At 38.4% G+C, this 22943-nt stretch overlaps 1 protein-coding gene across 1 annotated transcript in view; it reads left to right on the top strand.

Annotated features, from left to right (window-relative positions):
- Nucleotides 1-20200, top strand: part of TMTC4 (transmembrane and tetratricopeptide repeat containing 4) — a 55657-nt gene extending 35457 nt beyond the window's left edge. The window contains exons 9-18 of the mRNA XM_010578344.1: nucleotides 503-705; nucleotides 2391-2562; nucleotides 2647-2778; nucleotides 10819-10898; nucleotides 11072-11179; nucleotides 11300-11441; nucleotides 12116-12230; nucleotides 12718-12830; nucleotides 19462-19531; nucleotides 20049-20200. Of these exons, the coding sequence (XP_010576646.1) occupies nucleotides 503-705; nucleotides 2391-2562; nucleotides 2647-2778; nucleotides 10819-10898; nucleotides 11072-11179; nucleotides 11300-11441; nucleotides 12116-12230; nucleotides 12718-12830; nucleotides 19462-19531; nucleotides 20049-20200 (1287 nt within the window). The remainder of the gene's footprint in view (nucleotides 1-502; nucleotides 706-2390; nucleotides 2563-2646; nucleotides 2779-10818; nucleotides 10899-11071; nucleotides 11180-11299; nucleotides 11442-12115; nucleotides 12231-12717; nucleotides 12831-19461; nucleotides 19532-20048) is intronic.
- The last annotated feature ends 2743 nt before the right edge of the window (nucleotides 20201-22943 follow it).

Below are 22943 nucleotides of genomic sequence, written 5' to 3'. Positions count from 1 at the left end.
TTTTGCTGGGTTTCATCCCTTCTCCACATACTGTGCTTGACTTTTCATCTGTTCTTTCACAATTGGAGAAAATATCATAAAGTTCTGGTCTGGTGCATTTGGAGTATGTCTTGGCTTTATATCTCTGACTGCATTAAGGCTTTTTCTGGAGATGGAGAAAGAAGGGCAAAGACAGTAGGTGCTGTCTTTTGACATTTTCTCCTATTGTAGGAGATTATTCTTTTTACAGGTGGATATTGGTTGGACAGCACAGAACTGCATTTCCCTGCTCTGAATAGGAGACCCATTTAGCTATGTTTAAAAAAAAAATTAAAAATCAATTTCACAGCTGTAAAATAAATGGATATGTAACTAGTTGTAGTATAACGGTGTTTAAGGCCTTTTTATTGTATAAGATGTATTTTGTGATAAGGGAAATGATAGCAGAGAGAAGAACTAAAGTTGCCTCCCCCCCTCTCAAGTTTAGTCTCAAATAAATGTTTGTTTTCTGTTTGATTGACAGGCTATAAACTATAATTACTACTATTCCTTGAATGCATGGTTGCTGTTGTGTCCCTGGTGGCTGTGTTTTGATTGGTCAATGGGCTGCATACCCCTCATTAAATCCGTCAGCGACTGGAGGATAATTGCACTAGCAGCACTCTGGTTCTGCCTAATTGGTCTGATATGCCAAGCTCTGTGCTCAGAAGACAGCCATAAGAGAAGGTAAGAGACAGTGATGAATTTTAAATGCCTGGCCAACTTGAATGCAGTATTATTTTGTTAAATCCACTACTGATAATTTTAGCAATTCAGTGTAACCAGTGTCTAGCAAATGCAGTTCAAATAAATATTTATAGCTGTCATTACAGTTTTATCCCAATTTGGGCCCATCACTGTACACTGACTAGTGGGAAACAGAGTTGGAGGAGGAGGAGGAAGTATGGATGGCTGCTTTATTTTTCTCCTGAAATGGCATTTTGAGATCCTTAACACTGTAGGCGGTAAAAAGTAGTATGTGCTCAGAACAGAGTAGGAAATTATGTGTGTTGTTGCCCCTACTTCTTACAAGTCATCATCTCCTTTAATCTTCTCCTAATAATGAAAGAGAGAGGAGATGTGCCTTGAAAGGAGGTAGATAGAAATACTGGCCATGGCCATACAATTAAAAAGTAAAATGCTGACCCATAGTGTCTACTGAGGAAAGAACTTGTACTTTACCCAAAGGAGCTAAAAAATTCATTGTAAACTATTCTGGCTCACTAAGGGCTTCCATTTTAATTTTTCAGGTTCTGTTCCCATGGATTTTATGTAGAATTAATTTCTTAGTTCTTTAAAAATTTTCAACAGTTCAATCACAACAAGGTCATTCTGTTGTTCAGTGCTGAATATTTTCTTTTTCTTTTCTGTGGTATTCTGTAATTTCATCTCTTCCCCCTCCTCCCCTCAAATGTTAACACCCCACCTGCCTTCCTTTCTGCTGTTCCTGTACTCATTTGCACAGATAAAATCATTTTGCAGAGGGGCTGAATTCTTGCTACAAGCGATGTCATACTTTCTAGTAAAAACACACTCAGTAAGCTTATATTGCTGAATAGCTTTTTAGTAAAGACAAAAAGTATAGTGAAGGCTAGGACTCTTGGGTATGAGAAAAGACTAAAAGGACATGTCTACATTAAAGTATAGAGATTTATTTGTAATAAATTAGAGTAGAAAACTACCATGCCTGTGGCCTTTATAACAAATACCTGACACAGACCTGGAGTTCTTGTTCCCTTACGTCAGCTCTGTAAAAGTAAGGTACCTCGTCTCAGTTGTCTAAGCTCTGTCCATAAAGAGTTCCCTGTTGAGGATTACTCATCCTCACATAGATACCTCAACCAAGGAAGACAAACTGCCCTCGAGAAGTGCCTCTTTCAGCTGACTGTAGAAACAGTGTAGATTACTAACTTTCAAGTGGTTAATCACAATGGATTCTACTATTGATGTATTTGTTAGGAAAACGTGCTCTCAGTAGGATGTATACCTAAGTTTCTTCTTTAACAGTGACCTATATTTTTCCCCTGTTATTGTCTTACTAGTTCCAAAAACAGACAGGCAGCTTTTACCGTTACCTTTCCTGCCTGTGTATTTTCAATAGGAATTATGTAATTAATGTGTAATTGGGATATTTGCTGGCCTGGAAGCGTGAACATTGCTTTTCTGGAAATTATAGCTAGGGTTTTAAAAGTGCCTGATGGAATGAAGTGTCACTGGAATTTAACCTGATTAGCTCTCAAAGGCTGCTTTTGGATGCCCTGTTCCATACTCACATCTTTCTACAGTGTGTAAATAAAGTTTATATGTTAAGCGGAAAAAGGTACTTTTGTTCAAATTTGTGGTTAATTTGAGAATCTGTTTCTTGTTTGCAGAATTCTTACACTGGGACTTGGATTTCTTATTATCCCTTTTCTTCCTGCAAGTAATCTGTTCTTCCGAGTAGGATTTGTTATTGCAGAGAGAGTAATCTACCTCCCCAGTATTGGATATTGTATTCTGTTTACATATGGATTTAGTCTCTTGAGTAAGCAAGCCAAGAAAAAGGTAACATCAAAACAATCAGAAAAGTTGATGATGAAGTGCTTCAACTGAATGGTTTGTTTCTTAACTTGTCTCTCTTTCCTTAAGAAAATTCTTGCTGTGGCAGTACTTGGAATCTTGTTGATAAATGTTATGCGCTGTGCGCTCCGCAGCAGTCAGTGGAGGTCAGAAGAGCAGCTTTTTAGGAGTGCACTGTCAGTGTGCCCTCTGAATGCAAAAGTAAGTCACTCATGGACTTTTAATCTTTTTTTTTTTCTTTTTGTTTAAGTGTTTTGAAATTTGGGATAGAGGAGGTGTTACACATAGTTAATATATTGTGGTACAGTGTTATCAACAGCCTTGCTTGGTGCAATAATATGACATTAACATGCCGGACACCTAAATTACAGTGGTAGCATAGTCAAAATACCAGACAGTGCAAATTACAATATTGTAATTCAGAACTTGGGGGTGGGAGTGGGAAGGGGAGGGAGAAAGGGGAATACACTTCAGGAAAGGCATCCAGCCGAACTGGATGTACTGCTAATAAAATCCGCTAGAACAATTGTGTGTATAGTCATAGAATGGTTTGGGTCGGAAGGGACCTTAAAGATCATCTAGTTCCAACCCCCCTGCCAGGGGCAGGGACACCTTCCGCTAGACCAGGTTGCTCAAAACAAGTTATTACAACAAAATATTGAAAAGAAAGTAAGGAAGCTGTAGCAATGTATTCACCTGAACAATGCCTATGCTACGTTTTTAGAATCCTTTTTGTGTACCTTCCAGTGGTATATATAGCCAACACAACTAAGGGACAAAGCAGCATATCATCAGTGTGATCGCATCTGCTCTTTTACAGTGGCTGAATGGGCTAGAGTCTTCAGACATGGACACTGAGGAAAACTGCAATATTCCCTGCAAGGCTTAGTGAGGGAACAAGTAAGAGGGTGGGACTGGATAGGATGTTTCACTGAGCTGAACACCAGTGTTTGGCATAGCAGACTGAATCTAGCCTGCCAATAGAGGTGACCTCCACAGCAGTCCTTTGGTAGCTGAGAGTGTGATCTGTTGGAGCATACCGCAGAGCCCTGATGTTGTCTGAATTTTAGCAGAGGCTCTCTTTGAAGAGCCTAGGAATAGGAATGCACAGCTTGTCAATAAAAATACATTGATGTTTTAAAAGATTAGATTTCTGTCATCTAGAGTGGTATCTAGACAGTACAGATCAAGACACAGAGTTTAAAAAGGAACCTGTGAATGTTCAACTTTGCAAAGAGAATGATAAACTTAGCATCTACTGGAATACAAATATGCAGGAGTGAGCTGTAAAAAACATTTATGGCCGATATTTACAACATGGTGATGCCTTTCAATAATCTCAGATTTCAATACGTAGAAAAAGAGCTGTTGTATTTTATTGTGTGGCAGTGGTCGGCAACCACCTCCTTTTTAATGATGACCTCAGTATAGCTTGTCTTCTGGATGACAAGCACATACTATAAATGGAGCAAACGCAATCTGTTTCTTTGTATGTAACTCCATCCATCTGCCATGGTAAGAGTGCTTTAGACAGATCCACACTCTTTGCCTGTGCTCCAAGCTCCTTGGACTCAAGCCATGTCTGGCTGGGAAGCTGTGTAGCTGTGTTCTCACAGTGCTGTGCTTGAGCCGATAAGCTGTGTGCAAGCTACTGAACTAATGCAGCTGGTTCAAAGCCAATGAGTGTACAGGGAAAATGAGCTTGTGTTTGTCAACATTGGGTCGTGTAGACACGCCTGAGCTGTATTGCTGCTAGTGACAGCTTGCGCAAATGGAAAGCGTGGTGATGTGAACAGGGAGTGTTTTGTAGGCTCACGTTCCAATTTTGCTGAAGGAGTAACTTTAAAATCACAGTAGTAGGGAACTTTTCTAGGCAACAGCATTAGAGTCCATGTGTGAGAGCCAATCTGTTTTTTTCTTTATGGACTCAGCTATATTTATTCAATTTTGACAAAGGTAAATGTAAAAACTGGAACTAGGTTCTGTTCTGATCTTCTGTTGTTGTCTTGAAATTGCAGGCTTCCTTTAAAAATGACTCCACAGGACTTTCTTTCAGTGGTCCATTTATTTCAGTGGGAGCCTGATGCAGACCAAAAGATGGAACACAGATAACAGCTTTTTCTTGTTGTTCTTGGAACATCTTTAATAAGTGTAATGTGGTCATGCTTTACTTCCCTTATGTAGCAGGGTCCCAGAATCTCCAGGTGTCTCCCAACCAGCAACAAAAGCTGCAGCTTCTAGTTCATGTTTTGTGGTACAGCTCTACAGCTCTTTTCAGTTCCAGGTTGTCTGTATGTGAGCAGTGTAGAGTCAACTTAATGCTGAGTAACAAGTAGCTACAGCAGTGTTTTCTCTAATTTCAAGACTCATCTTCTTTAACCATCTCTTTCGATAGAGGTGTGGAAACTGCATTAAATCAGATTGTCTGGCATAGTAGTGAATCTACCCCCTTGAGTGATGAATGCATCTGGTTCAAGAGGATGAAATTTAGAATCAACTTTGATAAATGTTGCCCAGTGATTTTTAAATTTATTGGAAATAATCAGGCACCATAATGAAGTTACAAAGATTTTTACTTTTAAAAAAAAGTTCACAATACAGGTTTTTAAACATTTTAAATACCTTAAAATTTATTTAAAATGTTTAAAATATTTTAAATATCTCTGTTATATATATTATATAGATTTTTTTTTTTCCAAGAGAGAGAAAGAAACGTTACAGATCTTGGTTAAACATGCCTAGGAGTATGTCACACATTTGAACTTGCACGGTCCTGCATTTAAGTTGGTTTCAAAGGTTGTTAGACTGAAACAGTATACATTTTGAATACGCTTTGAATACATTTGGCAGTATTTTTCTTGGCTGAACAGAAGGTGCCTATATATTGATTCCATTTCCTGTTAACCACCTTTTTTCATACCATATAGATTGACTTAATTCATGGAGGTCAGTGGTGATACACACTGGTGTGAGTTAGAACCTGGCCTGTGTTGTTTCTGCTAAAGCAAATTTTGTGAGCAGTTATAGAGACTGTTTTCTCCTGATGTGTTGGTTATATGTTACAGGTAGTTTATAAATTTGGAATATTTCAGTGCTACTAGCTTAAAAGGCTCACTGGATCCAACTTGGCATCTTTTCATTTGAAGGCATTATGTTGCAAGTTTATCCTGGAGTGCTTTGTTGAAGTACTAGAATATCTAATGACAGGTTATGATAAAAGCATAACTACTGTTTCACCATATCAGACTACTGGCTTGGATTTATCTCCTTAGCTTTGGATATCTACATCTGAGCGAGTCAGCCAGGCTCCCTTTATAACTGGGGAGGAGAAACCATCCCTTTTACCATGTGGTTCATCATCACCTTGGACTAAATGACTGACTTAGGCCAGAAGGACTGCACCCTAGATCTGTGTGTTTCTCTCCACTGATGATAAAAGAAGTCCTGACAACTAGAACAGATGTGGATACATAAAGTTATGTGAGATTTTGCCCTTGCCCTACTGCTGTTCACTATTTCTAGACATTGCTGTATTGCTCCTCATCTTCTGAGGTCATTAAACATAGCTTCTTTTAATTTTAAAGATTATTCCCAAAAATGCTCATCTTACTGCCTTTTTTTGCCATGTGATAAGTTATTGTTGGAAGTGCCGAGTTACTTTTTCTCAGCTTTTAGCAAAGCCATGGCAGTTTTTAAAAATCCAGAGATGGTCTTTATTTCTGGATTACTTCCTCTAATTGATTATCTAAATAAAGTTTTCAGTTGCATTGTTAAATACATGGGAAATAGCTACCATTTTTCTTTTCCTAGATTTGAAATAACTGAATTGAAATGATTGTAAATTGTTAATATTCTATATGTAATCTCTACATTCTCCTTGCTTACTGGCTTTTCTTTAAAGCATAGAAATTAATAAACATAATTTTTAAAAAGCCATTTCAGTAGCAACTTTTCTGCAGTAATAAACAAGGAAGTTATGATAATCACAACAGAACGTGTTACTAACCAGTGTGCCTTGACATACTAAGGGTAGTAACTTTGTACTTGATGCTTTATGCAAACTGTAATTATTATAGGTACACGTTTGTCAAAGACAAGCTATGCTAATATTGAAAATGTACAACAGAATTTGGGAGATTGCTTTCTATACTTTCTTAAAAGGTCTTGTAAAACCTCTTTGTGACAGAACAAGATTTAGTGCTGTTTAAAGATTTATGATACTGATCTAGAGAGCATTTCCTTCAGATATTGAGAATTTCTTTCTAGGCTATATATTAAAAGGGGATTACCTTCTGTAGAATTTACCTTAAGTGCTGTGGGCTATGTTTATAGGGGCTATCTGCAGTGTTTTGCCACATAGATACCATTTTAGATGTCAATTTTTTTTTTGTATATAAGCTCAGTCATGCAGAAGAACCTTTAGACAACATTAGCTGCACAAACAAAATGTGAAGATCAAAAAGGCTTTGTATTATTATTAATTTGAAAACAATTTCAGTAGTAAAGAGTGTTTGATGAAAGAAGTTGGCATTGAACAGAAGCATCTGCATGTTTCTGTAGAAATTTTGACATCTGTGCTTTGCTTCCATCCTTTTCAGCAAATGTTCATATTTGCTGAAAAGATGATTATAAACAGCTAGGAAGAGAGAGTTAAAAAGTTGGTAATAGGGGTGCTCCAATTGAGGGAGTATACCTCCTAGAAGATGCTACTACGTTTCAATTTCTTCCTACACTGCTTTGACAAAAACAAACAAACAAAAAGTCAGTTTGACAGTAATTTTGGTTTTGTACAGGAAAATATAATTTTTTTCTCTTCCTCATTTAAATGTGTGTGCACATTTAATCACTTAAATAAGAGTTCAAGCACTAAGTGTGTCTAACATACAATAATATAGAGTGCTTTTGCTTTTCTATGCTGGCTTCTTAGGCCAATTGAGGTATTGCGAACAAACACATGGAGCCAATTCTTTGGCTAGGCTGTGCTACCGTGGTTGTGTTAACTTTAAACAATGCATGCCTGTGGAGATCAACTAGGTTCTACCCTAGGGTATTTTTACCTTATTGCCCTGATTTCGGAGAATGCTGGGTTGTTATGGATCCCTGAGAAATGTTCCTTTTAGAGCTATTACTGTGAAGTAATTACCTGTTTAAGATTGATAGAGGAGCATGTGGGCTTAATGAAATACGTCATTTCCAGTTAGTATCTATCTTTAATCATTTAATAACAAAATGCTATGTCTGCTCTTAAATGCTTAATCAGGAAAGGAAAATCCTCCCTCCCAGGCTGGCATATCTGTTAAGGGCAGAAGAACCACATCTCTAGAGATGAAATTTAAACCATCACACTGGCTCCTCATTTTTAAAGGCCAGATTCTTCCTGCCCGTTGGTATATAGAAAGTACTTGTGTCCCCACATTGTGCAGGTAGGGCTCGCAGGAGAAGTCAAGGAGAGTTACAGCCTTGTGCTTAGCGGAGGGCAGGTGGATATTGTAGGTTTGGTTTGGGGGAGCAGAGCTGAAGCTGATCTTGGCAGCTCTCTGTCATGGCCAGTGAAGTGAGAGACATGGCTGTACGGCAAAAGTCACCTGCACCTCCCAGATGAGTGTGTATGCCTGGAAACCTGCTGCTGACTCTGTTCTGAAGAGCAGGATCTATTATAATCCATTGTAGAGCCGGTTTTGTCACTGGATAATTACAGTACGCTGAGACGTCCTTTCGGTATGTTTGTTTTAGTTTTTCTTCTCTTCCCATCTCTGTTGCCACCATATTAAGGGGAACTAAAGCTACAGTTTCGCTTGAAGGAAAATTGGGAACTTGACATATAAAGAAAAGCTCTTCCTTTTCAGCGGTATTGTATAGAAACATCATTTCCTTTCACATGGAAGCTATATCTGAGGACAGAAGAAATACACCATCGAAAATGCTAATAGTTTATTTAAATAGTTTTCCTATCAGTTCTAATAAACTATAGTACATCTTTTTAGTTCAGTTCACAAAACATACATGTACACTTAATATTTCATTTGATGTTTTGACTTGAGGGAATTGATATCTGTCAGGTTTCTGCAGTCTGCGCAATTCTGTTTACATGAGAAAAATATTCTTTCTGCTGCTGCTTTTGAGATAGAAATGCATATGAAGAAGTTACATGTTTCAAAAAACAGCTGACGTGAAATACTGAGTAGTTGGTGTATACCAAGTTTTTTCTCATATGCTCTGTCCCCAGTCTTTAATCAAAATTTCTTTTTTCAGTAATGCTTATGACTTTTGTAAAACATTAAAAAAAAAAACCCACACAACACTTTTCGAAAGCTTCTTAAAGAAAAAAATTGAATCATGTTAAATGTAATCTTGTTTGCTGATATTGAAATGTGAAGTCAGGTATTTTAAGGGCTAATATACATTATTGAGTGAAATCTTTCCATATGTCTTCTGTTTTGCCACAGTTTATCTTTTATCTGGAAACACAGCAAAGTTTAATAACCTAATTTACTCTGAATAAATTTTGAGTCTGTAAACTTCAGCATACATAATCAGAGCAATCCAGTTTAGTAAGAATGTTATCATAGTGTGCTGAAAAATTTCTGGAAGAGATATACAAATAGAATTCAGTCCTAAGAAACATCTTTCAGAGTGTATCATTTTATTTGAATGACTCCTGGGAAAACAATGCTATTCTGTCTTTTTTTTTTTTTTTTTTTGACACTGTCAACTGATCTTTATGAGTGGCTATGTCTTGATATAAAGGTACCATTCCATTGCTTCTTTGGCATAGGCCTTGTCGTATTTTTATGAATGTACAACAGAAGTGCCTGGATTTTTTTTTCCTGGAAACTGTGCCAGAACTGGTTTTATGGGATGGTGAATTTGTGTGCTATTTTATATCTTGCAGCCTGAGGAGCTGCTTCTGTGTATGTATGCTTAGTAAGCTTTATAGCATCTTTCTGTCTGTAAAACCAGTGAAACTACATTTTTGCTCATTCTAGAAAGCACGAAAAACACTTTTAACTGTATTTGTTGATGGTATGTTACTGCATAGTCACAATCATGTAGAGATGGAATTCAACAATTAAATATCATAACAATTAGGTTCAAACATAATTGTGTGTGCTGGATCAATAGGTCCCAAGTATTGTGCCAAATGCAATTAGGATTTTTTCCTTTGATGGACACATGAGATAAAATCCTTTTTTGAATGTAGAAGGTGAATTAGAGTTATCTAAATGTATTACAAACCTATCTTTTTGTACTTCAATCTGAAGTAATTCCTGCATACTGTTTTTGAAAAGATTTAATTTAGATTTTCAAAGTATGGAAGAAATTACAATGTGTGTTTGTTTTAGATGAAGTATATACAATTTGATTTCAAATAGGTAATTTAAATAATGAGTTCTGATCTAGTTGCTGAGAAGTCTGTTTTCAGGAGTCAGTACTCACAGTACTTTTCTGTTATTTCTAAACTTGATTCTTCCCTTTGACCAGGTAATGTAGTCTTCTGAGTTTTCTCTTAAAGCAGGATTTGAGATATCTTCCAACTCAGATTTGTCCTGAAATACATTTATTCCTATCTAGTCCTTGCCATAAGTTCAGATCATGCATCTTCTTCCCTGTGGCTATATCTCAAAGCTCTAGATCCTTCCTTCATTCTCTACTTTTTAACAGGCAAGGTCTCCAACATGTTGCTATACACGTTTATTTTTATTTCGGAAATGCTCTTTGATGCATTTTTATCCCAAGACAATAGCAGCGTATGTCTGTGTTTGTTTTTGAAATATGGAGCTTAGTTTTTCTGTTAATGTTGAGTTTCGGCTAGTTTATGCTATAGTGAAAGCAAAGTTTAATCAACACTTACATTGCTGTAGTGTTTCTTCTGCTATAGTGGATTTAATTTGAGTCAGACTTTCTCTTACTTATCTGACAAATGCATGAAATGAAGAGCAGGAAGTCTCCATATAAAGAGTCTTGTGGAAAGTGTGGTGACCTCATTTATAAAATCAGGAAGTGAATAATCTTTCTTAAATAGCTGGAACAGGTAAACTGATTTATTAATTTATTCCTCCGATTTTGTCTTGCTCTCTTCATTGTATGTATTGTCCAATCTTAAGTATCCGCCTCCAGCAAAAGTCAGCAGTGAATGACGCAAGTGCTGACTGTTTCTATTTGGAGTAAGAATTTTTAGCAACTTGGCTCCACAAAATATCTGACTGTATAGCATCTGGTAGAATGTTCATCTGTTTTCAGGTGCACTACAATGTTGGCAAAAACCTGGCTGACAAAGGAAATCAAAGTGCTGCAATCAAATACTACAGAGAAGCTGTAAGGTATTAGGAATTTTACTGCTTTAATGAACTATCCTAAAATTGCTTTCATGTTTAACATGAAGAAAATGCTTAGGTATTCATTTTCATGATCTGCAGCATTGCAGAGCTAGCAATTTGCATATAGTAATACATGTCCCATACATAATAATCATCTCTTAAATTTTAAATTTTAGGTTGAATCCTAAATATGTACATGCCATGAACAACCTTGGAAATATTCTGAAAGAAAGAAATGAGCTCCAAGAAGCAGAGGAGTTGCTGTCCTTAGCTGTACAAATACAGTATGTTTAGAACAATGCTAAACCAAGTTTTGCACCATCTGAGCAGAAATGATACAAAAGGATCCTGTGTTCCAAATGCTCAATTGTCCTCTCTTGTTTTTTTTTCCCCGATTTGCCCAGACCTGATTTTGCTGCTGCATGGATGAATCTAGGAATAGTACAGAACAGTTTAAGAAGGTTTGAAGAGGCAGAGCAAAGCTACTGGACAGCAATTAAACACAGGAAAAAATATCCAGATTGTTACTACAATTTAGGGCGGTTGGTAAGTGCTTTTGAATAAATGATAGCTGTGACAGGAATCTCTGTCACAGTGTGTGTGTGTGTGTGTTTGTATAATTCCACTGTACTGTTAAATGCTGAGAGTTATTCCAGTTTGCTTGATTTGTAGTTCAGGGTGATTTCATATTTTTGGTAGCTTTTCCTGTTGCTTTCCCAGTATACTTCCTTCCATACAACCTGTGGTAGTCCTACTTTCTCCTATAAAGAGGTATAAACAAAAATATAGATTGTGGTCTTTTGTTCAAAAGATATTAATCATTTCCCAATATTAGACTGTTTTGCAGTCATTAGTATATTGTTAGGTAGTAGAACTATGCCAAAAAAGTTCCATTTAGATTCTTGGAAATATTGATATTAAATATTTACTTATTCTCCTGTGTAGATTTCTAAATTGTATGCTGGTTTTCTTCCCTATCCTATTGGTACATGCATATTTGAAAACAAGCCTGGCTCCCAGAGAAAAGCAGGGTAAAATTAGTATATAGCACTCTATCTTCCATACTACCATAGTATTCTCTTTGCATTTCTTATTTTTGTCTATAAAAACAAGTTCTACTAGAATAGAGTGAGACATTAACAACTCTTTAGTGTTTTTAGTGCATGATAGAAAAGTAAAGCCAATCAGAGTGAAACTACTGGGTTTTTCTTTCTTTTTAGTATGCAGATTTGAATCGCCATGTAGATGCATTGAATGCATGGAGGAATGCTACAGTTCTGAAACCAGAGCATAGTTTGGCTTGGAACAATATGATTATATTGCTTGATAACACAGGTATAAGCCTATTTGAATGTTTTCATGAATAATTCAGTGTCTAGCAATACTTAAAGCTTTATCTGTATTTATGTAAAAGGAGTTCCGCCTCTTCTTTGGCTACCCAGACACTCTGTAAAAATATAAGAATACCTTCTGACTCAGTGGTTTTAAAGCATCACTTGAAATCTAGCCCATAAATTGAATTTCTGATCCTTATTTGAAATGCCATCATTGTGCAAGCATGTTTGTATTATAGACCAAACTTCAGAACTTTCGAATCTGTGCTTTGTTGTTCTTCTGAAGGTGTTATCTGTTAAAAACAAAATGGAGGGGTTTTATTGTCTCATTCTGCGGGATTTTACGTTTGTGTGTGCGTGATGCCTGGTTTTCTTTAAAAATGCATGTAATCAGCTATTCATAGAATATGCGTGCTTGCAGCATGTAAAGTAACTAATAAAGCTGTGTTAAAAGATGCCTTCTCTTTTTCTACTGCATGGGCTCCCAGGCAATCTAGCTCAAGCAGAAGCAGTTGGAAGAGAGGCCCTGGAATTAATACCTAATGATCATTCCCTCATGTTTTCATTGGCAAATGTACTGGGGAAATCGCAAAAATACAAGGTAGGTAACTAGAGCTTTCTGAGTGTTGCATTTTGGGTTTGGTTGTGTTTTTTCCTGTTTAAACTCTGTGTAAGTTTTTTGTAGAAACTGTTTGAGGAGGTCATTGTGGACTGTGACTTTGATACAGGTTTCAGTGCCCATTTCTGTCACAGTATTGCTGTGTGATTCTGGCCTAAGTTCATCCCACCTTACATTAGGTGGGTTACGAATGTTGCTGCCCTCAACTATGTCAGTGGTCAGTGGAGGGAAATAGGCTCTTAAGCACACTAGAGGGCAGTTAGGGTCTTGTATTGCTTCACTGTTGACACAAAGAGCCAGCTCTCATTTAGAGGCCTTGGTTCAGGAACTAAAATTATATGTGACGTGCTAGTCCTTGTGCTTTTGGTATGTAAAGGAAGCAAGGTTTACCATTACCCGTTATGAATTCTAGCCTCTTTGCCTCAGACGCTATCTAAAATAGAGATGCAATGCACAGCTTTGCTAATCCCAGATTGAGGATGGGATACCTGGGTAATCCCAGAATATTATGAGAAAAAGTCCACACACTGAGCAATGTATTGAACTTTCTCTTAGATGCAGCGGACCAGCCTGTGAGTGGTACCTCAACATTAGCTACTTCTATTTACAAGTAGTAAATGTAGTGGAACAGATAAGAACGAGTTATTTTCTAAAAGGAATCATATGAGCTGACAGAGAATAAATCATACACAGTTAATATATTTGGTTGTTTTAATTGATTCCATAGTCACTGATTTATGCATGTGATATGGACAAATTAATAATCAAGGAAGTTTGGGTATTCCTCAGAAAAACGTTATTTCCTGAACTATGGCTTTTGGGGGTTTTGATGGCTTTTTCATAGTGATTATGTTAGCAGTACTGAATGAACATGCTCAGTATATGCAAAGTAAGAAGATTTTATGATGTGAAACTTATCAGAGTAGAAACATTTTTCCACCAATTACTGTGTCCACTTAAATTTCTACAGTCTTGTTCAGCTGTGGAGTCATGACCTGTCCACATGTGAAGCCAGGGCCTGTGACACCCCAGCGCTTGCTTTTGTTGTGTTAGTGATGCTGTTAGGCACCCCATTACTGTTTCTCTAGACTGGCTGGGGTTTTTTCTGTACACTCCATTTCTTTTCTCTCTCCACCTGAGACTGTTATAAAATATGTATTTTAGGTTACTTTAACAAAGTTCCAGAAGGATACAAATTAACATCCAGAATGTTTAAGGGATGAGATTATGGAGGAGGTAATTGCTAGGATTATTTTGGTGAGTCATGACTGTGAAAGAATAGAGGATTGTATAGTTATTCATCAAGAAGAGTATGCAGCATGACAGAATAAAGAGCATTTATAATGAAATAAGTGGAAAAAATAAGTTGAAAACAAGCTAGAAAACTTCTCCAAGTGTAGGAGAAACAAGTCTGTCTTAGTGGATTTAAAAAATAAAAAAGGAGGTAGTGATTTTGATTGCTAGCTCTGAAAGGTCATTATGCTGCAGGGGAATGTGTTGGAGGCAAAGTAGAAATGATAGTGGGGAAAAATGAAGCTTTCAAGTCAGCATCCTGAATAAAGCAAAAGGAGCAGTGGAGCCCAGGGAAGAAAGCAGGGGAGCCAGTGAGTGTTTTAATAGTTCAATATGGAGTAGAAGGTTTGCGTAGAGCAAAAAACTTAACTAGTCACTTGAAATTGATGGGTTGTAATGGGGAGAGCAAATTAAGGGTTTGATCTCAGCAGTTGTATTTTGCATCACCTGGAAGGAGGAGATACAGGGGTTTTTTTTAAGTGGGAGATTGCTAAATGACAATAAAAAGCATGGAAAATTCAGATTTCTTGTCCACCCCCTCACGATGTAAAACCAGAGAAGTGGATGGCTCGTTAAGGATTTTTATTGAGTGTTCGGGATGGGAGGGGAGGAGGGGGGGATGGAGACCATCAGGGCGATGGAGGTAATTTTCAGAGGGCTGCCTGGCTGTGTCTGATGTGTTGTATAACCTCAGGCATTTCATTTATTAGGTTACTTGTTATGTGTCTGTATAAAAGTTGTTACTGTATTGGCTCTGTTGCTGTAAAGTAAGGTTTGTTCTAGGATTTTTTGTTATCTCTTATTTTAAAAGACATTAAGTCAAAAAGGTTTTACTATGTTATGAGATATTTCCTTCCAATAAGCACACAATATTCTCCTTCAGTTTCAAATGCACTTTGATTTTCAGCAGAAGATGGTTTTCCTAAGTGACCAAAAAAAACCCCAAACCTTTTTGATTTCTGTTTGTATCTAGTCATGAATGATTTATTGTTCCAGAAACAATAGCGCATAAAGGATGAGCTGTTTTGTTGGTTTTGTTTTGTTTTTTAATTAACATCTGTTATACCAAGTTAGAGTTCTCCTTTAAATGCTTGTCCTTGTCACAGTGTGTGAAGAGCCAAGCTATCTTTAGTTCATTGAAAAATATGTATGCTGTATTTTTGTTATGTATAAATCTATGCTTTTTCTGTAAAAAGTAAAATAAATTGAAACCATTCAGCATTTTTTGTATTTGAAATAAAGCCAGGCTACAGTTTTGTGCTGTGGCCTTGGCGGCAGATGGAATGCAGTGTGCTTAACCAAAGCCTCTGCTATATGCAGTGTGCAAGTTTCTTGGCAACACTTGAAGATTTGGCAAGATAGAGCAATTTGAAATATCACCGATGTATATTTACTCCATATATCTACAGTAATATGAATATGATGCACCTTAAATAGCCTTTAATCAGCCAGTATGCTTCTACTAGCTGCTGAGCAAAGTAGTGGTGATTAAAATGTTTTCAGCATGCAGTTGAAGATGTATGGTAATGGCAGCCAACTCCGAGAATCTATTTTATTAAATTTTCTGGGAACGCATTGCACATGTCCCATTGTGCTTCAGCAGTGAAAGCATGAGTCCATACATTAGGTGCTTCTCTGTGTAGGTGGCAAATTTTAGGCATACGACCGAATTAACTGGACAGCCCATCTTTCACTTTGCTGTTAACCTGCTGTCGTGGTTTAACCACCTGCCTAGCGAAGAAAGCAGAGATTTACTTATTAGACCAAAACACTAAAATTTGCAGTGGAAAAAACCACAACTTTGTGGGGCTTCTGATTACTAAATGCTTTCAAGTGGCAATCCACTGTTGATTTTTTTAGGCTTGGATGGTTATATGAAAAGAGGAGGTTGCCTTGCAACACCACTAGACTTGCCAAATGTTTGAGTCTCAGTATGTTTCTCAGGTGTCTGAGTTAAAATCATAGAATAATTTTGACTGGGAGGGACGTCCAGACGTCATGTAGTCCAACTGCTGACCCAAACCAGGGCCATCTCCAGTTGAATCTTGAACACTTCTATGGATGGAGATTCTAAAACCTCTCTGGACAGCCCCTTCCACTGCTTGACCATCCTTATGATAAAAAAAAAAAAATTGTTTCCTTTTATCTAATTGGAATTTCCTGTATGCCAGCATGCATCCACTGTGCCTCATCCAGTCTCACAGACTTGTGAAAAGAGTCTGTCTCCATCTTCTCTGTATCATCTGATCAGGTAGTTGTAGATAGCAATAAGGTTTCCCCTTCATCTTCTCTTCTGAAGGCTGAAGAGATCCAGTTCTTTCAGCTGCTCCTTGTATGTCTTGTGCTCCAGCCCCTAACTATCTTGGTGGCTCTCTGCTGGACTCACTAAAGTATTTCCATGTCTTTCTTGTAATGGAGAGCCCCAACCTGAACACATACTCCAGATGTGGTCTCGCAAGTGCTAAGAGAGGAGAAGGATTACTTCCCTGGACCTGCTGGCTGTACTTCTACTTAATACAGCCCAGGGTGTGGTTGCTTATCTTTCGGTGAGGGTACACTGATGGCTTTTATTCAATATGCTGTCTACCAGGCCTACCAGATTAATTTCTGTAGAGCTGTTTCCTAGACAGTTGCCTCCCAACCTGTACTTTTGCATGGGGTTATCCCATCCCAGATGGCAGGACTTTGCTTTTACTCTTGTTGAACTTCATGAAATTCCTGCAGTCCAATCCTGTTCAACGTCTTCATTATTGATCTGGATGATGGGGCAGAGTGTACCCTCGGCAAGTTTGCAAATGAGACAAAACTGGGAGGAGTGGCTGATACGCCAGAGGGTCATGATGCCATCCCGAGGGACCTCGGCAGGCTGGAGAAATGGGCTGGTAGGTAGCTCACACAGTTCAACAAGGGGAAGTGCAAAGCCTTGCAGCTGGAGAGGCACAGTACATGCTGGGAGCCACTCAGCTGGAAAACAGCTTGGCAGAAAAGCACCTGAGGGTCCCGGTGGACACCAGATTGATTGAACATGAGCCAGCAATGTGCCCTTGTGGCAAAGAAGGCTAACAATATCTTGGGTTGTGGTAGGAGTGTTGCCAGCAGGTTGAAGGAGGTGATCCTTCCTCTCTAATAGTGGGGCCACACTGTAGTCCTGTGTCCAGTTCTCAGAGAGCCATGGACATACTGGAGAGAGTCCACCAAAGGACCACGAATATGATGAAGGGACTGGAGCATCTTTCCTATGGGGAGAGGTTGAGCCTGGAGAAGAGAAGCCTCAGGCAGAGGATCTCAATGTATATAAATACCTGAAGGGAGGGTGCAAAGAAGATGGAGCCAGGCTCTTTCCAGTGGTGCTGAATGACAGGATAAGAAGCAATGGGCCCAAACCAAAACAAGGGATGTCCCCTCTGAACATCAGGAAATGCTTTTTTACTGTGACTGTGACGAAACACTGGCACAGGTTGCCCAGAGAGGTTGTGGAGTCTCCATCCTTGGAGATGCTGCCTGGACATGGTCCTGGGCAGCTGGCCCTGCTTGAGCAGGGAGGCTGGACCAGCTGACTTCCAGAGGTCCATCCCAACCTCAACCATTCTGTGATTCCTGCTAGTCCATTTCTATGTCCTGTCCAGGACCCTCTGAATAGCAGCTCTCCCCTCCAGTGTATTGACCACTCCCTCCTCTTAGGTGCTATCTGTAGTTTTTGGAAGTGCTTTCAGTGCCATCATCCAAAACATTCACGAAGACACTAAATAGTATGGGTTTCAGTGACCAATGCATCCAGGAACTTTAATAGTCTGGGTATGAGAATGCTCGAGATGCTGCTTATGCCAGGGAAAAGCAATGCTAAAACTTGCACTATGGAGTCATATACTCCCTAAATTTCCAGACATCTGGATCCCTTCTTCACTCCTATCCAAGAATTTCTTCTCCTGAAACAGGATGCCCTGCAAAAGGATTTGTCAAGAACCCTAGGGTTCGTACTTTCCTTGACCTGAGAAGATAAAGGCACTTTCTGCATCAGTCTCTCTTGGCTTGAGAGTGGCAGCCTGAGCTGTGCTCAGCAATGTTTTGAAAGGAGCATGTAGTTTGGGTTTGAATTTGGACATACTGGGAAGCTCTTAAGACACTCAAAGTTGAGTGACTCAATCTTGACATCAGAAATTTCTTGTCCCCTGAGGGACACTTACAGAGACTTATTTCATGCTTCACATGAGAAGATGGTGGAACCAAAAATCTGGCTGACAGGTTTTCTTTTTCAGTAGAGCCTGCGTTGTGTTTTGTGGATATAAGTAATAAAAGCTTAGCGCAAAGGAAAGGTCTTTTCCCCAGGTTATTGTTCTCACATACCTCAGACAGCAAGTATGTGCATTCAGACGGAAGCCTACCACATTGAGGTAATTTTATCTTCAGGTCATTTGCATTGAAACTCAATGGGCAACTTTCCCTAAAACACAGCACAGCGTAGAACTCTCTGTAAAATTCACTCTTAAAATATCTAAACTTGCATGCAAGTGAGTAAATATGCACCATTTGGATTGGGGGGAGTGTATCTTTTTAAACGTCTGCAAGAAATATGCTCTGGAACAGAAGTATCTATATTAGCAGCTAGTCTGGGAAAATAAAAATGTTTGAATTAGAGAATAAATTTAGCCATAAATTGTTCTCTGAATATTTGGTGAGGGAGCTCAGGTTTTCTAAGTAGTACTCAGATATCAACAGTCCTGAGAATACACACTGCAAGTGGGAATATGGAAAAGATAACTTGTGAGGAAATGTGAGGAATATTTCAGTTGGCTTGATTTTTTTTAAGTAACAGGCACTCACCTACTCTTCATTGAGAACCATGTTGAAACATCTGTTTGAAAGGGGTTTACGGGAATGCCCCCATTTTAAATGCGAAAAACTATTTTAAAGGGAAAGGTGTCTAAAAGCAGTCTGTTCAGATACTGAATTATATTATCCCTAACTTGATTGAATAACTGTGGAAAACTTCAGTAGTAATGTTTGAAAATATTGTAACTATGCAAAAAAAAAAAATTAAGTAAACTACTTTGCAAACATCACTAGTGCTTAATAGCTCTCTGCTAAAATAACAGCAGCCTGTGAAAGCATGGCAATTATTTGTAGCATTATTACTGTTTTCTGGAGGCTGTAGCCACCTGAGATACAGGATCACACAGACTTAGAATATATATATGGTGGTATCATATAGATATGGCATAATTTGGGAGGGGTTTGAATTACAATCGTGGGTAAGCTTTGCATTATTTTATATACTGCAAGAGTAGACTGTCCTGTTGACTTGTTCTTCTAAATTATTCAGGAATCTGAAGCTTTGTTCCTCAAGGCAATTAAAGCCAATCCAAATGCTGCCAGTTATCATGGTAATTTGGGTAAGAGCCTTTCTAACTCTTATCAGCTGTATTGTTTGTTTGCTTCGAATTCATTGTGTGTAAAAAGAAAAAGCAATCTTTTGAGCCTTCTTCCTGCTGGGCAGGTTCCTATTTTACTTGGTAGAAAAACTGCCAGCCAGAAGAACAGGGCACTAAACCAGAAAAGCTGTCACATGATATGACAGATCAAGAGGGCTGCACAATCCAGCCCAGAGGTAGCTGCACTTCAGTGTCTGCAAATTGGTTCATTTATGCTATGCTTGTAACCCGCAATGAGCTCACCAGATAAGAGCTGCCATTTATGGCTGCAATGTAATTCATTCCTTCATCATTCCCATGCCAGTTCTGCTCCCAGGCTTTGCTCCTGCATTTGGCAACAGAACAAGCAGCTACTGTGCCACCAGCCAGCAAGAGACCCTCACTGGAAACAAATGCTTTAATGTTGTTTTCCAAGTGATTGGCAAGATTGCATGTTATTCAACAATATTGCTAATGAAATTCCTTATTGATGTTCCAGCTGTGCTTTATCATCGCTGGGGAAATCTTGACTTAGCAAAGAAGCACTATGAAGTCTCTCTGAAGCTTGATCCTATGGCACCTGGGACCAAGGAAAACTACAACCTCTTAAGACGAAAACTGGAGCAATTGCAAAAGAAAGGCAGTGCCTGATGTTTCTTTTCAGGTTGTCCGTGCATGCTGTTTACGATTAATGTTACATGGGTACTTTTGGCCATGTAAAGGATTCAGTCATTATTTCTCAAAAATAATACCACCACCAGCACTGCACGCTTGAATGTCCAATTATGCCCTCCCACAGATCCCAACATTTCAGCTTGAGGGTTCATTTTATTTTTACTCTTGAACTGCTTTTAAAGTCCCTTAGAACATTTTTATAGGTATATGAAAGCAATGCAGGTGGAATTTCACAGCTTTCACTTGTAATTTGATATCTTCATCTGACTTTTTAGTAGCAGGATGGGTATCAGAAGGCAGTTTTATTTCTGAAAGTGATTCTTAAAAAAGTGCAATTTCCTGTTTAAATCCTGATCTTTTTAAGTATGAAGAATATCTATCCACTTCAGTTTTATTACTGCCTTCTACTGCCCGTCCTGCAGAGCCAGTGGAAGAATGGATTCTCTGCAGCACGTCAGTCTACTCGTGTAATTTGGGTTATGCCCTTGTCCTTGTTTCTGGCTCCACCCTGTGAGGTGTCAGATTTGTACAGGAGTAAGTGAGGACAAGGATTTGACCATATATGTTTGTCAGCCAGTGTACTGCTTGAGGTATGCTTGAGTGGAGCAAATACTCCTAGACTAAGACAGAGATTTTAGCAATCAGCAAAGGGAAAAGTGTGAGGCGGTAGAGGAGTCAGCTAGAGTTTCTGTTCTTGCAGGCAGCCGTATCTACCATAGACAACTTGGGCAACAAGTCAGAATTGCTTTAGCTCCTGCAGCAGGTCGGTGGTCTGAGTACAGTGTAGTGTCTACAGGAGCTAATTCCTGTGTTCTCAGGCATTCCAGTGCTTTCTGGTTAAGGATATTACACCTTCCAGCTCCTATATTGTTGGTGAATAAGGAGAGAATTTCTGTGGAAAAAGTAACTGGGCAGAGGACCTGACCTTGGCTGTTCATGTATTAACTGGAAGGAACTCAACTTCACCTTTGTCTCCTGTGGCTCATGTGTTTGCTGAAGTGGCAGTTAAATAAGCATAGCTGTTAATGCATAAACTGATCACATTGACGTGGGATGATTCAGATACAATGTCACTTTTCAAAATATGCTATGCTTTAATACATGTTTAGACTCTGGCTGTTCAGAGTTGTTTTTCTTGTGCTAATATCTACATTCCTGCTTCAGGAAGTAGTCACATGTCTATTTATTTGTTGGGGTTTTTTGTTGTGTGTTTGTTTTTTTTAAATTGGAAGATTGCTATTGGATGTGAAGACTGAGGAACTTTACCTCTCTTTTCATATTCCTTTATTCTAACTGCGTCCCCCAATTGATCAGTGCAGTATTTGCAGCTTTCCTAATTTGTCCAATGATTATCGTATGGGAGATTGTGTAATGTTCTCCATACACAACTCATCTATATGTGTAACCATTTAACGTGTCAGGGGAATGTCTGCCATAGGACAGGATGTTGCGTGACCTTGCCGTCTGACCACCATGTAACCCTTCTACACCTATACTATGTTTTGAACCTACAAGAGGCTACTTTTACATTATAAATTTGCTTGGAAATGACAGTTGTTTCAAGAACCAAGTGTGCCTACAGAGCACATTGCAATACTCCAGAGCTACCAAAGCATCCTCTGACAAAGCTAGTTTGGGTAATACAAGTAGTGCAGCTACTTTAATGTAATGTTCTTGCCAGACTATAACTGTAAATCTAGCCAGCAAGGCTGTGGCAGTGTGGTGCTGTCCACAAATTTGGCTTTGGATGAATTAATATGCCTACATTATATATAGGGTGTTGCCATACTGATTTTAATTGAGGTACCAGAGGCACATATTTGTGGTAGTGCAGTGCTCCTCTCCTGCAAATACAGCCTTTTTCTCAGCAGGACAAATTAGTTCTGATAGGGTACTAAGTTGATGCAATTGTTTCCATTTCTTCTGGTTTCTGGACAAAATCTTCAGAAACTAGTTACTGAATATATTTGCAGGATATAAACATGCTCTTTGATAAGTATCTGTACTGATCCAGCAGAACACTGGAGCAGTGTGGCTAGTCATCCTCTGATAACCAGCATAGTTTAGTCAGTACCAACTTTTGTATCGGAAACATGCTGAAATAGATACACCCTTCGGTACAAACAGCAGACTTTTTAAGGCTTTCCATACATGGCCTATTATTCATCAGATATAGAGAACACTTAGCTACGTCAGTCATGAGGTATGAAAGAGTTGGGATCTGGCTGGATGAGCTAGTTTATAGCAGAAGATAAATGTGTTTAATATAATCAGGTCTTTTCTGTATATTTGGAATATGACATACTGAGTTTAAATTATTATTCTCATCATGAAGTTCACATGCATCGTTTTCCCTGTTGCCTGCCATATTAGCTTTACAGAAATCCACTAGATCAATACTATATATGGAGTATGAATTCTCTCTAGGTCATTATAAACCAAAGTTGTTGTAGGAATTCCTGTGTGGAAGTCAGTTTGTCCTACTCAAGAATCTTAGATGGAAGAGACATGCCAACAAATTGGATGTTTTGTTGGTATTTGCAAATGGTGTTTACTCTTCAATACAGACAACATAACTTCTTCATTAGTTTTCTGGCTACCTGTATATATTTTGTGAAGGTTTATTTGTTTTGTATCATTTTCAGTGCTACAGAAATTCAATGTGATTACTTGTATGATGGTAATAAGAAGGACACACTTATGTTGAGCGTAATGTTGA

This window comes from Haliaeetus leucocephalus, unplaced genomic scaffold (genome assembly GCF_000737465.1).
Source record: "Haliaeetus leucocephalus isolate CR32 unplaced genomic scaffold, Haliaeetus_leucocephalus-4.0 Scaffold626, whole genome shotgun sequence".
NCBI classification, from domain to species: domain Eukaryota; kingdom Metazoa; phylum Chordata; class Aves; order Accipitriformes; family Accipitridae; genus Haliaeetus; species Haliaeetus leucocephalus.
Note: the sequence above shows the minus strand (reverse complement) of the source record. Positions and strands in the feature narration are given on the sequence as shown.